The following is a 15,592-nucleotide window of genomic DNA, read 5'->3' on the forward strand; positions in this document are numbered from 1 at the left end:
TGTGGGCTCTTTTGGCAGCTTTTGCACACATCTACACATATGCAATACCCACTTGACGTTCCTTTCTAGTCCAGGCTGAGAGACATAATAAAGCCACACAGATTTACATTGTTTGGGTGCTTTCCTACACTGATGGAACACATCAACTTTTTGCTATTTATTTTTGACCACCTAGGCAGCCTTGGACTGTTTTAAAGTGTGGCACTCAGTATGAACAGCGAATTCCTTGACATATAGAAGGGATTTAAAAGGGGGGTGAGAAGGAAATGCAATGTCTCAATTTATTGTGAGGTTCTTCAGGAAGCTGCATAAACTGATTACATGATCCTCCTCACAGGACCTAGACCAAATGTTAAATGTAGCTTTTTACCAAATACATTTCTCTTCAAAGATCATGTGAAGATCTTCCTGACTGTAATGTTTTTAATCATTGATTCTAGGAATTAGAACCTGTAAAACCTGTCGTGGTTTAAAACTGTTTGCTGTGTACACCTAGTATCAGTTCTTGTGATAAGAGTATATTTGCCTTGGGCTAAAGTCTACCATGGGACTGCATTTTCAGTCAATCATTTGAACAGATCAACACCAGTCTATCTTTTGCCTCATAACTGGATAGAAATCTTGCCCTGTTTTGTAAATTGGAAACTCTTAGAAGTAGAGCCTGTATGCTTTTTGGTTCAAATCCATCAAGGCCAGCATCTAAAAAAGAATTAGATATCATTATATTTCAAGAATACTCTCTCTGCCTTGACACACTACAAAATTCTGCATTAGAATTAATGAGGAAAGGTGCATAAATCTCATTTGAAATTAGAACTAATACTAATTAGCATATTTGATGTTTTATAAAATATACTCTTTTTGTACAAATTTTAAAAATCATCCTTGCATACAGAAAGCTGTGGAAATAGTTGACTGAGACTGTAAAGCCTTCATAGTACTAAGGATATTTGTTAGCTTTGATTTCAGCAGACAATGGAGTTGAGTAGAGAGGTAGTTGATAATTTGTAATACTTAAGGAAATACAATTGTAAGACTGTAAATGTAAGAAGCTTCACTCTGTGATACGACCATAAGAACTGCTTTCAGCCAGTTACTTCTCTGTCAGCTTTAGATATCCATATGTAAAGGCATAACAAAAGTAGACCCTTACACAAGCAATTTGGGTGGACTGAAAGGGCGTTATAGGTGAATGGGAGGAAATGTTTAAACTATGTTGCTTTCAATATACACTTCCTTTTCAACTGCCAATCAAGAATATTAAAGATCATATTGAGTTAGGACAAGGGATTATGGCTTTAACCATAAAGGCAGAAGGCAGGATTGGATTAGATGTTAGGATGAAACTGTTTATTGTGAGGGTGGTGAGGCACTGGAACAGGTTGCCCAGAGAAGTTGTGGTTGCCTTATACCTGGAAGTGTCCAAGGCCAGTTGGATGGGGCTCTGAGCTACCTGGTCTAGTGGAAGGTGTCCCTGCCCACAGCAGGGGGATTGGAATGAGACAGTCTTTCAGGTCCCTTCCAACCCAAACCATTCTATTATTCTATGGGTACTTTCTTTTCACTCTTACCTGTGTTAGAGAAATACAATGCTGCGGAGAAGAGAATTGTAACATTAAACATTCTCAAAGGCTTTGTCTTGTTTTGTGCTCTTTCCGTGGTGGTGATGACCTGATCTTATTCAATGCTAAGGAGCAGACTTTACATCTGCTTTCACTGTGCTATAAAGGAATTTAAATTTTGTTACTTCCTTAATATTTTTAAAGACACTCCGCTGTCCTTTCCCTTGCAAAATGCAATGAAAAATCCTAGGTCACACTGCAACTCTAGCATTTGTTCTCTGCTTTGATGGTGATACTTAGATCTTGGCAGAAGAGATTATATAGCATGATCTGGTTCAGATACACTCAATCTCTTTCATGTAACTATTTATGTCATTACACTGAAAAACAAATGCTATGGGCAAGATAGATCATTTGGAGCTACGGAGCTCCTGGTAATTACACTGCTGGGTGTAGGGCTGGGTGTATTAAAGGTTTTCATTTTCTCCTGACAATACTAATGGTTGTGCTTGCAAGAGCTACATAATTTTATCATATCTCTGTCACCATGTCTCACTAGGAATTGATTATATTATGTAAATATATTTTCTGATAACAATATTGTATCTATATACAAGATAGAGGAGAGCAGAGGAGTATCATGGCTTAAAAAAAGATACAGATGAAAATTACATTTCTTCTCTTGGGATGCGCTATGTAATTTTCCAGCTATTCTTCATATAGGCTATTGAAGCAGTGGGTAATTTATTTTATGACTATCCAGGAGACAGAATTGCAGTGTGACTTAGTCATGGAGAGATAATAATCTAGTTTACAGTACTAGAGAGGAATCTGGAAGATATAGATTCAAGTTCTTGTGGTAGTATGGCAGATTCTGGATCAGGTCCAACAGTAACCTAAACTTTAAAATACCATCACAAAGGCTTAAAGTAGTCAAGAGCATAATGGCTCCTAAGGCATTTTTCCTCACTTTAAGCATTTTGAAATTAGTATGTTATTGACATGGATTATGGATGGAGCTGATCTGTGGAACCTTACTCTCTTAAAACTTAGAGTAAGGACTCAAGAAAATAGAAACAAAACACTGAATACTGATGGTTCTTAATAGTAATTTCATTTCTAGCAGATTGGCAGGTACTGCCTTTCAAAAGATACCAGGAAGGTGACCATCTGTCTCTTTGAAATCACAGAGAAAATGTCATGGTTCAGGTGGAGATAAAACGGAAAGGTCATCTTTAGTTGACAGTTATGATCATCTTATAATAACATAGCATCCCAAATATCAGCAATTCTTTAAACTTAATAATCAACAATTCATGGTATCCTAACAGAGCATATCTTAAATACTCCAATCACTTAATGAAGTTTAATTTAGTCCTAATTGATATCTTGAGATACTTGAGCTTGATCACTGCTTTGCAAATGTTTGGTTTTTTCCAGTCCTTTCTTGGTCCTTGACTAAGGGTGAGTATTTAACTATAGATCTGATCTGGAGTTCCTCCCTCCAAATCAAAACCATCTGCCTAAAGAAAAGAAAGCAAGGGAAGAAAGTAGAAAGGGAGACACGTAATGTATTTGTATATTTCTTCCAGCCCCAGGTGGTGTCAATCTAAGAAAAAGCCACAAAATAGACCATAAGTTACAAACATGCCCTTGCTATCATTACTCTTATTTTTTTACTAAGCCTGCACTTTATCTCTCTTCTGTATATAGAGTTGCTGATCAGCAACATTTGCAAGCTTCCTATAGATAAAAGGGTTATAAAAAATGTGATATGGCTTCTCTGTGTGTGGTGGGGAATAACACAATGCAAATCCCTTTTACCATCCCACATGGCCTCTGAATGGTGGAACAATTTCTAGGGAAGAAATTTCTCCTGATTGTTTGCAGCCCACTTGTGAGGCTCTATATGATTTGGAACATCTCCATATTGCAATTTATTCTTGCAGTTGTTTACATCTCCAGAGCTAAAGTAACTGATTATTTGGCAGCCTGTCAACAGGGGAAGGGAATAAAACAACAAAAAAACAACCAAAAAACCAAAACCAACCAACCAAAAAAACCCCAAACCACTAAACCACACAAAACACCCCAAAGAAAACAAAAAAAGAGGAAAAAAATCATTTTAACTTACATTTCACCAGGTTTCTTAACAAGTTTCCAATCCTCCTGTTCTTTAGAGCATTTTTTTGAAAGAGTGCCTTTTGACAAGTTTAACATGAGTAAAAGATTGATTGAATCCCAAATTAATACTCAGCCTGTAGGATAAAAATGCAAACTTATCTAAAATACTATAGAAAGTCCTGTCAAAATAGCTCTGGAATACTGAAATTTGAAAACTTGAAATTTTTTGATCCAAGAAAATCATAGACTCACAGAATATCTTGAGTTTGAAGGGACCGACAAGGATCATTGAGTCCAGCTCCTGGGCCTGCACAGGACATCCCCAAGAGCCACACCCTGTGCCTGAGAGCATTGTCCAGACACTGCTTGAACTCTGCCAGGCTGGTGTTGTGACCACTTCCCTGGGGAGCTGTTCCAGTGCCCAACCACCCTCTGGGTGAAGAAGCTTTTCCTGGTATCCAACCTAAACCTCCCTGGCTCAGCTTCAGGCCATTTCCTTGGGTCCTGTCAGCAGAGATCAGTGCCTGTCCCTCCTCTTCCCCTCACGAGGAAGCTGTAACTGCAACGGGGTCTCCCCTCAGTCTCCTCCAGGATGAGCAGGCCAAGTGGTCTCAGCCGCTCCTCATTTGGCTTCCCCTCAAGACCCTTCACCACCTTCATTGTCCTCCTCTGGATGCTCTCTAACAGTTTAAAGTCTTTTTTTATATTGTGGTGCTGCAAACTTCCCCCAGGACTTGAGTGAGGTCGCCCCAGAGCAGAGCAGGACAGTCCCATCCCTTGCCCAGCTGGCGATGCCTCCCCAACAAAGGCTGAGAAAGCTGGGGCTGTTCAGCCTGAAGAAGAGAAGGTTGTGTGGAGACCTCGTAGCAATCTTCCAGTATCTGAAGGGGGCTACAGGGAAACCAGAGAGGGATTCTTTTTATGAACTGTAGTGATAGGACAACAAGTAGTAGGTAAGAACTGAAAGAAATTTAGGCTAGATATTAGGAAGAAATTCTTTACTGTGAGAGTGGTTAAACACTGAGACAGGTTGCCCAGGGAGGTTGTGGATGCCCCAGTTCAGGCAGTGTTCAAGGCCAAATTGGATAAGGCCTTAAGCAACCTGGGCTAGTGGGAGGTGTCCTTCCCCTGGCGGGGAGGTTTGAGATTAGGTGATCTTTAAGGTCCCTTCCAACCCTTTACATTCTGTGATTCTGCTGTTTTAAAAAAGAGGAAATCGCGAAACTTTTTTCCTCATGCTCTCTATGAACCTGCTTTCACCGCATGCTCAATGTGCTTGACGAGAATTCAGTGCATGATTTTTGCATAGGATACTTGATTTACTGACTACAGGGATTGGGTTTTGGGGTTTTTTTTCAGCATTCTAGAAAGCCCCTTAAAAATAAGCGATGCTAATTGCCATAACAGTGTACTGACTTATGTGATAAAATCTGAATCGTGTTTAAGCAGTTGTTTGTACATTTTAAAGAAGGCTGTCACTTTTACTCAGAACTCTGCATCTGTTTCTTTGGTTTTAGATTGAGGAGGATACGTGGCAGAAATACTACCTGGAAGGAGTTGCAAATGAAATGTATACGGAATATCTGTCTAGTGCCTTTGTTGGTTTGTCCTTCCCTGCAGTTTGTGAGTAAGTAGAAATACATTTAATATACAGAAGTAGTTCCCTTCTTGCAAGAGAAATCTAATTTTTTAGCAGGAGACCTTTTCACTCTGCTAAAGTCCTAATATTGCTATATCAGATGGTGTCTAATAAAATAAATATTAAAGCAATCACTGCATGGAAGTATCTGAAACACTGTAATGCCTGGTTTCAGTAGAGATTTGTAATTAAGTGATTGTAAATAAAAGCATAAATGTTTTTGGTATTGAACAAACTCATCATCAATCGCTTTAAATTGAGTTATTTACTCAAAAGCAGTATCCTGTTATTTTTTCTAATGATTCCTATTCTTTGAATAGTGGTGGTCAGTATCAGCATCTTGGCTTGTGTTCCATTCCAAGAAAACCATTAATTCAACAGATGTCGTGGAGTCATATAAGCAGTGTGGCACCCAGAGCTCTGTGGAAGTGGTTGCAAACCACTTGCAACAAGTGAAATATGTCAGAGAAGATATGTCAATTCAGTTGAAAGAAGCATAGAGTACATAACCATAGCAGAAGCCATGCAATAACTTCATTTCTGGAGACTGAAAAATGCCTATATTTATCCCAGAATGGGTCTGTGTATGAGAGATTTGTATGCATAAGGTTTGTTTGATGAATACTTTGGCCACATAATCAGGTTAGTTTGGCACTCTCGTATTTCCTCATTGGTTGGCATTGCTCTTCATTCCAGTCATACTGGAAGGTCACCACAAGGGCTGTGGACAACTTTTGCTAGGGGCTGTGGAAATGCTTAAAAAGAAACAGACCCTACTTTGATGAGCTTGGTGTCAAACTAGTTAATGTAGAAAAACTTCTGTAGACTCCATTCTTACAGGAGGAAATAGATGAAGAAGTAAAATACCATCTTCTTATGTAAAGGAGGATGAGTATGCTTTTGCTCCTAACTTCTCGCACCTTTCCCAATTTTTACAGGAGCATAAACATGGCATCAGAATGAGGGGAAAACAACTGTTAGACAAATATTATCCATTTAGAAATTGTCTGGGATGTAGCTATGACAGAGCCCAGTGTTCAATTTCCTGGTAAAATTAAGGGTATCTCACTCCATCCTTCTACTGTGTCAGCCAAACTGTGTCAAGTTTACTGAGGGGAAAAGTTTTTTACTATAGCTACAAAAATTTATGTGGATTTCTTGAAACAGGAAATCTCATATTTCAGAAATGTATATTCAGAATGAATTGTAGTTCGTACTGTTAGCACTAGCTACAGTCATGAAAATTAAATCTCCGTGCCAAACAATTTCCAAATGTGTCAAGTTTCTATATGAGTTTCTAGGAAGATTTGACTGAGACTGTATTTGACATGAAGCTGGAATTCATTTATCTGTGCTGGTAGAATGGAGATAATCAATAAAGAAAGGGTGCTTATTGAGATTTAGAAAGATTTCTAAACTTTGGAGCTCTCCTCAAGCAGTTGGGTATCTGAAACATTAGCAAACTGTGTTTGCTAGTTTAAGTAAAACAAGAAGTTTTATCTCAAAATTTCCGGCATACTAATAGCTCTATTAAGAGCACATTGAAAATTAAAATTAAGTGTTACTTATTAATGAGTTTGGTGCATAGGTATTTTCATTACTGTAAGAATTGACTGCTCAATTTCCAGAAGAAGCAGAGCAAAAAGTCTATTGCATTGGTTTGTGAAGGGGAAATTGAAGCAGCGGACAAGCTTAGTGTATTCAGCTACCCGTAAAATATACAGACTTTGAGAACGGATTTTGTAGTGTAGCTTTTAAATTCATCCAGTCAATGACATTTTAAAAGTCTGAAATTAAATGAAATGTTCTGCTTCCTCAGGTTATTTGTCATAAATGCAAGTCTAGGAATGTGATTCTTTTGTAAATAGGCTGCCAGACAGTCTGGATAACAAAGAGCATGCTGAGACAGTGAGGATGGGAAACTCAATATTGCTGAAGAATTTCAAGCTTTTGATGTCAACACTAGGGGGAAGAATTAGATGGAAACAGAAGTTAATATCAGTCTGCCAGTTCTATTTATAACTCCGTGTGTGTACTGTGTAAACATATTCCAACCAATATATTTTCAATATGTGAATGTAATTCCTAACATTCTGTGCCCTTGGATATTGCTGGACCAGCTGTGGATGATGTTGATTGAAGATAAACTAACCAAACTGTCCCGCACTAGTGCTGAGTCTTGTAATATTTAGTAACGTAAGGCTAAATACCCCAAAATTTTCCTAATGACGCCAGCGCATCTCTAGATTGACACTTGACCTACCAGTGGGAACAGCCACCTGTACATGTGTGATGTTGGTAGTGAAAAGGGACTGACTCTTGGCCTCTTCTCTTCCTGCAGACTGGTGTTTGCGAAACTAAAGCTGTTAATGATAGCCATAGAGTACAAGTCGGAAAAACGCGAAAGCAGGTACGTCCAATGCCTCCAACTTTGGAAGTTCTGGAATGCACTGTCAAGAATTTTGCCTGCTTTTTTTTCAGAATGAACATAGCTATTCTTTGAAACATTTCAGAATATATTTAGCATGCCATTGCATTGCAGCATTTCATGTAGTACTGAAAGGCACTTATTTCTGCCCTCTTCCTCCCTGAAATTAATCCAAGTCAGAAAGTTTAGTAGAAGGTGCAGAAGTACTTATGTCCCATCTCCAGAAGTGATTCTACTTATGGAAAAGCTTACAATATTTTTGTCTGTAGTGTATCTCTTTTAATCAAAGGTCCAGCTTACTCTACTGAAACCAGAAAAGTGGAAATCAGATGCAATATCAAAATTCATTATGGCTATGTGTATTCTCAAAATACAAATTTAATTTAAATTAATTTGGGAGAACCAATTTAGATAGGATACAGGAGAAAAAAATATAGGGTAAACATAATATTTAAATGGTATCTGTTCTGACAAAACTTACATGAATAACATAATGAAACTGGAAAAAGTTAATTTAGCCTTGAAATTACCGATTGGCTGGCTACTTTCTTAATCAAAAAGAAAAAAAAAATCATTATTTAGTAAAGATTCGCAGATGGGAAAAGAAGTGTTTCTTGCATTTTTTTTTGTACAAAAGTTCATAGAAACCTGATTGAATATTGGAGTCAATCTTCCATCAACTTGTCCATCAGTGCTTTAAATGATATTCATTTTTAGGTAACAAAAACTTATAAATGTTCTCTGCAACATGTGGAGGGTCACATAATAAAAATATGACAATAATGACTTTGAGAGGAATTTGATTTTCCTCTTTCAAAATTATCTTTTGTACTGCTGTAGTAAACCTGGAGTGAAACATACTAGTTCAACTTCTTTGTGGCTACTAATTACCTTTTAGTGGCTAAAGGGCACTTTTGAGGGCAATTGCTTCTTCTCACAGGAGAACCAATTCTGTCAATTGAACTCATTCTGCAGTTTCTGGGGTTTTGAAAGTTTTATACTTATTATTAACTTTCATAATTTCTCTTTATTAAAAGAATCTATAAAACCTGTGCTAGACATTTGATGTGGAAAAAGCAGTGTTACAACTATTTAGGAGTATTTCCATGCCCTATGGTTGATTTTGCTGGATTCTTCCCTGTGTTATAAAATGAAATGTGAAGCGGTGTAGGTACTATTGGTATCATTTTTGTTCACACTGTGCTGATTAAGAAATCCTTATTTTTTTAATATCAGATTTTTATGCTGTATTCAGCTCCTTTGGACTCTTAAAATACTTTTCCATTGAATGACCTCATTCTGCATTAGCTAATGTAAAGCAAACAATCTATTCTTCTGTCTCTGAACAATTTAATCTCTTGCTAGAAAAAGGAAAAATATGATAGTAACAGCAGTGGAACAATTTACCAGGTTTTGTGTCTTCAATATTAAGAAATATTTGGTTTCTGTTTTTCTCCTAACAATTATTGGCCAACTTTATGGTGCCATTACTTCAGTTGTCATTTACTTACATAAGAGCTAATATTGCAGTCTTTTGCAGTAATAACAGATTGTTCTTGGCTTCCATATCATTCTTTGCATTAACTTCAGTGGGAGTTGGATTGAGTTCTTAATCAAAAGGTGGTGCAAAGGATCCCACAAAAAGTAACACAGTGTGATACAATCATGTACTTCTTACTTAAAGCCATGTAGGTAACAGTTTGCAGTCAATTAATTTAGTAGGGGAAAAAAAAGGAGCCTAAAATTGCAGGAAGCAATACTAACAAAGGGATATTAACAGCTGGATTTGGTGAATATGTATGTAACAAGAGGAGGGCATATAAGGTAGATAGTCACATTTTCTTATAACCCTGATCCACAGTAATATCTACTGATTTTATTAACCAATGATAATTTTATAGTCATTCTTGGATCAATTACAGAGCTACCTGCAGCATATCTTTACTGTTCTACTTGTTTTTGTTCTCTTAAACCCAAATATGTTAACTACATATTTGTGGTTTTCTGATCCTTTAGTCCAACCAGAAAGGTAATGCAGCAAAACCTCAGTTTCTCACCTCCTAAGTATACTTGCATCTCCATGCATCTTATTAAATGAAAAGATGGGGAATTAAAGTTAGAATAACATAGTTTAGAAGCACACTCTCTTTTTGAACCATGTAAATTTGTCATTTGTCAATTATGTTTGTTGATGCTGACATTGGAAATATTTTATTACGCTCATATCTAAATTTCTTCCTGGTAATTCTTCATGAAGGTGAAGTGGGAACTGACTATGCATATTCTTTTAAGCTTTCAGACTTTATGGGAGTGGCTAAAAGTAGATACATGCTTATTTATTTTATAATTACACTTTGCATTCATATTTTGTAAAACTATTGAGAAGTTTTATATCATTTAAAATTTAGAGAAACAATAGGAAATAAAACGAAAAATTTAGAACATTATCTAGGCAGCACCCTTTTATTAAGAGCTAATACTTCCTACCATGGCTGAGACAGATCTAGGAACAGTATTTTCAGAAGCAGAGGAAATTTTCAAAGCATTCTTTCTACTTAAAAGATGAGAAGATCTTACTCCCAACATGTTATTAGTCATAATAAAATGTCTGTATCATTAAATTATATATCAGATGTTTTACTTACACAGGGAGTTCCCTGTTAAGATTAGTTTCGTCTGCCTTCATCACTTTGCACTCAGAGCTAAAGCAGTGAAAAAGATTCAGGAGTGTGTGCAGCTCTCAACAGTAGACATGTAAGGGCATTCTAAATTTCCTAATCCCCTCTTCAAATCTTCAACTCAGTCTCAAGGATAAATACTAGTCCCATCCCATTCAATGGCAGGCTTTTATTTGACTGCTAATATTGTCATTAGATGTAGAATGGCATCAATACTAATTTACCTCTGCACATTTTTTTTTTTTCTCCAGGCAGTCACCTAGATTCTAGTTTTCTAAACCTTTCTGATTTACAGCCAAATTCTGTTAACTCTGCTGTAAGGAGTTTGAAATCAATAGTAATTATAAATTATCAGAATTCTCTCCAAGTTAATATTGCTGTACAAGTTAGCAGCAGCTGAGCTTCCTGCCTGCAGATGGTTTTTTGCTTCTTTTTTCCTGACTACTAATAAAACTACACAAAACAGAAAGCACACCTTGATAACAAATTTTGTCAGTATTAGATAGGTAATTATAAACAATTACGATTTTACAGGATGCTTAAAAGCAGCTATTCAAGCCTAAATATAAGTAATATAGTTATAAATGTGATAAATGCATATTAGTTTTCATATAATGGGTAGAGTAAATAGAGTATGTTTATTTTTTTAGGCAACTGCTTCTCATCAAGGTATCTTAAAGATTAATTAAAATAGCCATGATTAGATTTTTGTAACCGTTACATTTATATATTTAATAATGTTTAAATTACTTCTCAGCTATCAAAGAAATCTCTGAGTTTACAAATCTCAATTTAGAGTGCTTCTGACCAGCTACTAAAGTCTGCACTCTAGTAACTCCAGCTCACAATATGAGTTAGCCATTCCTTCATCTCTGATTGGTTTCTGGGAATGTTATAACCCCTTTACTAAAAATAGGAAGCACTTAAATTTTTGTCTCCCTGATGCAAGCCAAATCTTAGTAGCTTAAAAAAATGCTCTTAGCTCATTTGGAGAGAGACTTTGGCTTTTTTGTAGAAAAATGCAAAGGAAACATGGAGAACATGAACCTGAAAATGTCCCAATGTTAAATATATAAGAAAAACTAACAGTTCAAAATTCAGATGTTCAAACTCCTCATCTGAAATCCCTTTTAGAGAGATTTCTGCCTTCCTTCTTCCCCTGTATTTTTTTTCCTTCATAAGTAAGCAAGAAGGAAAGCCTAACCAGGATTCTTCCCTCCTGCTCCCCATTTATACTCCTCTTGTAAAATTTTCTCTTTGTCTATCCATATATTTGTTCTCATTCTCAGCAGAAAAACCTTTAAGCCTTGAAGACTTTTAAATAAAGGGTTTTTTTGCTTTTGCTTTTGGTGTCAGTTGATTTCCTATCAAAGTGTTTGATTTGCAATTTTTTTCTTGTCGTTTGCAGAAGCCGAAAGCGGTATGCCCTCTTCGTTACCTTTCCTTCCAACCTCAATCCTACCTTCACTCCTTCTAACTTCAGGACTAATTCCTTGCCAAGAACACAGGAAGATAACATCTTTGTCTATCTTTCTCTGTATATACACACACATATATACATATATATTCATCTATCTGTGTGTGTATATATATATCTGTGTGTATATTTATATATGAGCCCCCAATCTCAAAGAGGAGAGAGAGAACAGCATTTTGTCTCTCCACTGTTTCTTGTGACTCACGCACTAACTTCTTTGCAGGAAGTACAAAATAAAACAGGATTCATTTTTTAGGCTTTTTTGTCACCTTTGTGGAGTCATTGGTGTATCAGATTGTTGCATTTGAAAAGCAGATTTTGCTGTTAATATCTCCTGTCCTCATTTTGACTGTATCATGACGATGTATATTTCGTCTTTACCAGCCCTTGTGCTGCCATATTGTTTTCATATTCACACTTTCATTGATGTCCTTCTTTCCCCAGAGTCTTCCTTCAAAACACATCTTACAATACAGTAGTTCATGTTCTCTTGCAGTCTCATCTTCCATTAACAACAACCAGATACCCTGATCCTTCGCATTTCTGGTCCTGTTTTGAGTCCAGTTATTCATAATACAGTACTCATTAAAGCTATTGTACTGTTCCAGTGAAAGTGCCATGGATAGTTTGTATTATATGTCACACTCATTTTAATGACATTTATTAACTCATTTATGAAGATGTTACTGAATGTATTTGTTTCTCAGCTTTGGGGTTTTTTTTTGAGATGGCATGTTTTGCATTTTCTTTGGTATACCATGCTGTGAGTCCTTTCTAGTCTACATTCTATCATGCTGCTATTGGTTTGGATGAAGAAAATAAGGCATGTTCTTCCATATCCTTGTCTCTCCTCATCTCTCTTCCCCTGACAGCTTTTTTTTTTCCTAATTGCTTATAGCAGTCTGTCTGACTGTCATTGATGGTCTGGAGACCTGCTCTCATTGTCCAGACATGTCAATTTCCTTCTTCATCACACTCTTCAAACTTTACTTTCCATGTCTATTCTGTTGTGTATGTTGTATGTTATATGTATTTAAGTTTTAGTCTTCCTATAGTTTCTGAGTAGATGTGTGATAAGAGAGGTGGCTTCCTGTCAGTTTGGCATTATTGATATGATCCAACTGCAGAGAAGTTACTGCAACACTTAGCATCTCCAAGGATCTGCAGCTGTTGCACCTCTACTTTGCTTCTTGCTTCTAAGTATATCTTATCTTGTGGTGAAGGCATGTTAATGCTGGCATGATGAGCAATATGAAGAAGTGTTGTACCAAGTGAAGTTGCTTGCTCCCAGAATAAAGTATATTGTTGTGCCTCATTGTACTGATAATTAATCACTTCTGGAACCAGAAGGAATAATTTAATTGTTTCCCAGTGTATTGAGTTCACCATCACTGTTGAGCTAGTCTGGACTATGCCCAAATAAAATACCTCATGCACATCCTGTAGACCATGACTTAGTAGGTGCTGTTGTAAAAAACTTAACTCCTGGGAGCAACCTTTTATATGCTTGTAATAATTAAGCTTTAATATACTGTAGCATGTAATGTGCACTGTGTCTTTTGCCTTGTATTCTTTTTAGTGTCTTACTAGATTTTGCTGTGTAGAGCAATACGGAGCATAATGAATTAATGTCAGTGATAGAGCCCAGAAGAAAGAAGCAATACTTACGTGTTACAATTAGTATGAAAACTGGTATGTGCACAACTCCCACTATGAGGTTTGTGCACCTACTGTCACACTCCAAAACATACCCTGAAACAAAAAATGTTCTCTTTAACTACTTCTATAGTTGGATGAATGACATGGTATGTTTTAAAAGGCCATAATGCCAATAGTGGTACTTTTTATCTGGGCATAGCATGAAACTATCAAGACGAATAGCTGGTTTTGTTTAAAAGTGTGGTAGCTATAGTCAGTAATACCACATAATTTTGTTTTAGATAATGTATTCATAGTACTTTAACAATATTATATCCTCCTGATTACTAGATGATATTGCTACTGTTTGAGTTGCATGGGGAATGGTACAGTACATCTACCACAAGGTTTAAAACAGAATTGTTACAGCTTTTGTTATGCATTTAGTCAAAATTTTGCTGTTCGTGTTTCATTTAATTCAACAATTGGTCTTTTTTTTTCTTTAGAATAGGGTGATGGCAGTCACATGGGTAGCCATACAGCTGAAAACAGCAAACAAAAAAAGAAGTAGGGTTACTAAATCAGACAAGTTTCCTTGATGCAGGAAGGAACTGTTCAATTGGTCTCTGATAATGGGATTCATCACACCTAACTTTATCAAAATGTTAAACATCTAATCTCCTGTTAGTTATCCAGACTTAGTCCATAATTGCAAGGGAAGAGAGAGACAGTTCTTGAATGCATTAGAATTCAATCCCAAAATGGATGAGATTAATCCCACCTTTAGTGCTGTCTAAAATGTAACATTGAAAGTAAGACCAAACAGGAATAGTACGTAACAGAGACATGGATAAGGGAAATCCTTAAAAGATCTCTTCTGGTGCATGTTGCTATTGGTTGACCTTATCTATGCTTTCAGTTTTCAGTGTTCTTGTAGTGCTGCTAAAATGTCATTACCCTTGCATATTTGCTGGGCACCTCCACATGCCTTTGTCAGCTCAGTTTAAAGACCTTCACCACACCTCTTCCGTAGTAGTAAGATCCCTCTCTTGTTTTTCTCAGAGAAGGCTGACAGTTACGTATATCTGAGAGTCAGCCACTGTACTACTATGTCTAGATTAAGAGTTCAAAGTTACATTCATTCACAACTTCAGCAGTAGTGGGAGCCTGCTCAGTTTCAAGCTATGCAAAGCAAATTGTGGAGCCATGCTACTTAGCAAGTGGCCTACCAGTAAACACATACTGCGTAATAGTGGTTCAGACTCTTGACACTGATTGGTTACTTTTTCCATGTAGTTCATGTAGAAGATAGCTGAATATTCTAGAAAACTACAGGAAACATTTTTCATCTCCTACTGAAATCTTTTTTATGCCGATAAATTATTAGAAGTAATGTTTTAAATATTCTAATAATATGAAAAGGTATCAGGTTTCTATAACTTTTTTAATAGCATTTTAGCCCAAGAAGCATAATTTGAATGCAATATGTGTGATACTTGAAAGCAGGAGACACCTAACAGCAGAAATGAGTAAAAAATAAATATCTGGAGGGAATTAGTCCTACCCCAAAGTGTCAGTTCACAAATTGTCTTACAGTTAAAATCTCCAGTTATTAGGCTCTCCATCAAATACCTTTAAGTTCAAGAAAACATAGAAGATCCGCAATCAGTAATCAAAACCTTAGCTTACTTTTAGTGCTTTAAAGGAAGATATATTATGGTATGCATTAGCTAGGTCAGAGTATTGGTGTATTGTGCAGTCAGTCATCCGTGCACTACCAAAAAGTATTGAGCGGCACTCATGTTCTGGAGTAGTTTCAGGTAGATAGGAGTGGATGAACAGATATTTTCCTGTATCTGTATTTTTTTGAAGGTAGCACTTATACTTAAAACATCAGAAAGATATAAACCAGTAAGTGAGTTGATCACAATTAACATGCAGTGAGAAACATGAGTGGATATCTATTCTCCACAGACATATGAAAAATTCATCATGTCCTATCTTTTCATTGAACAATCTGTGTAAAGAAAACCATAAACATTTGTC

General features: G+C 36.5%; 1 protein-coding gene across 50 annotated transcripts in view; it reads left to right on the forward strand.

Annotated features, from left to right (window-relative positions):
- The window catches only part of KCNMA1 (potassium calcium-activated channel subfamily M alpha 1), a 439,218-nt gene that overhangs the window by 311,814 nt on the left and 111,812 nt on the right, over positions 1 to 15,592 (forward strand). For 32 of the 50 annotated variants that reach the window (XM_017746213.1, XM_017746214.1, XM_017746218.1 and 29 more), the window contains exons 15-16: positions 5,204 to 5,313; positions 7,667 to 7,735. In XM_017746213.1, coding sequence (XP_017601702.1) covers positions 5,204 to 5,313; positions 7,667 to 7,735 — 179 coding nt within the window. Of the gene's footprint in view, positions 1 to 5,203; positions 5,314 to 7,666; positions 7,736 to 11,839; positions 11,852 to 15,592 lie in introns of all 50 variants that reach the window. The other 18 variants (XM_008642826.2, XM_008642831.2, XM_008642837.2 and 15 more) reach the window with 1 other exon arrangement.

Source organism: Corvus brachyrhynchos, unplaced genomic scaffold, assembly GCF_000691975.1.
Source record: "Corvus brachyrhynchos isolate BGI_N302 unplaced genomic scaffold, ASM69197v1 scaffold279, whole genome shotgun sequence".
Taxonomy (NCBI): Eukaryota; Metazoa; Chordata; class Aves; order Passeriformes; family Corvidae; genus Corvus; species Corvus brachyrhynchos.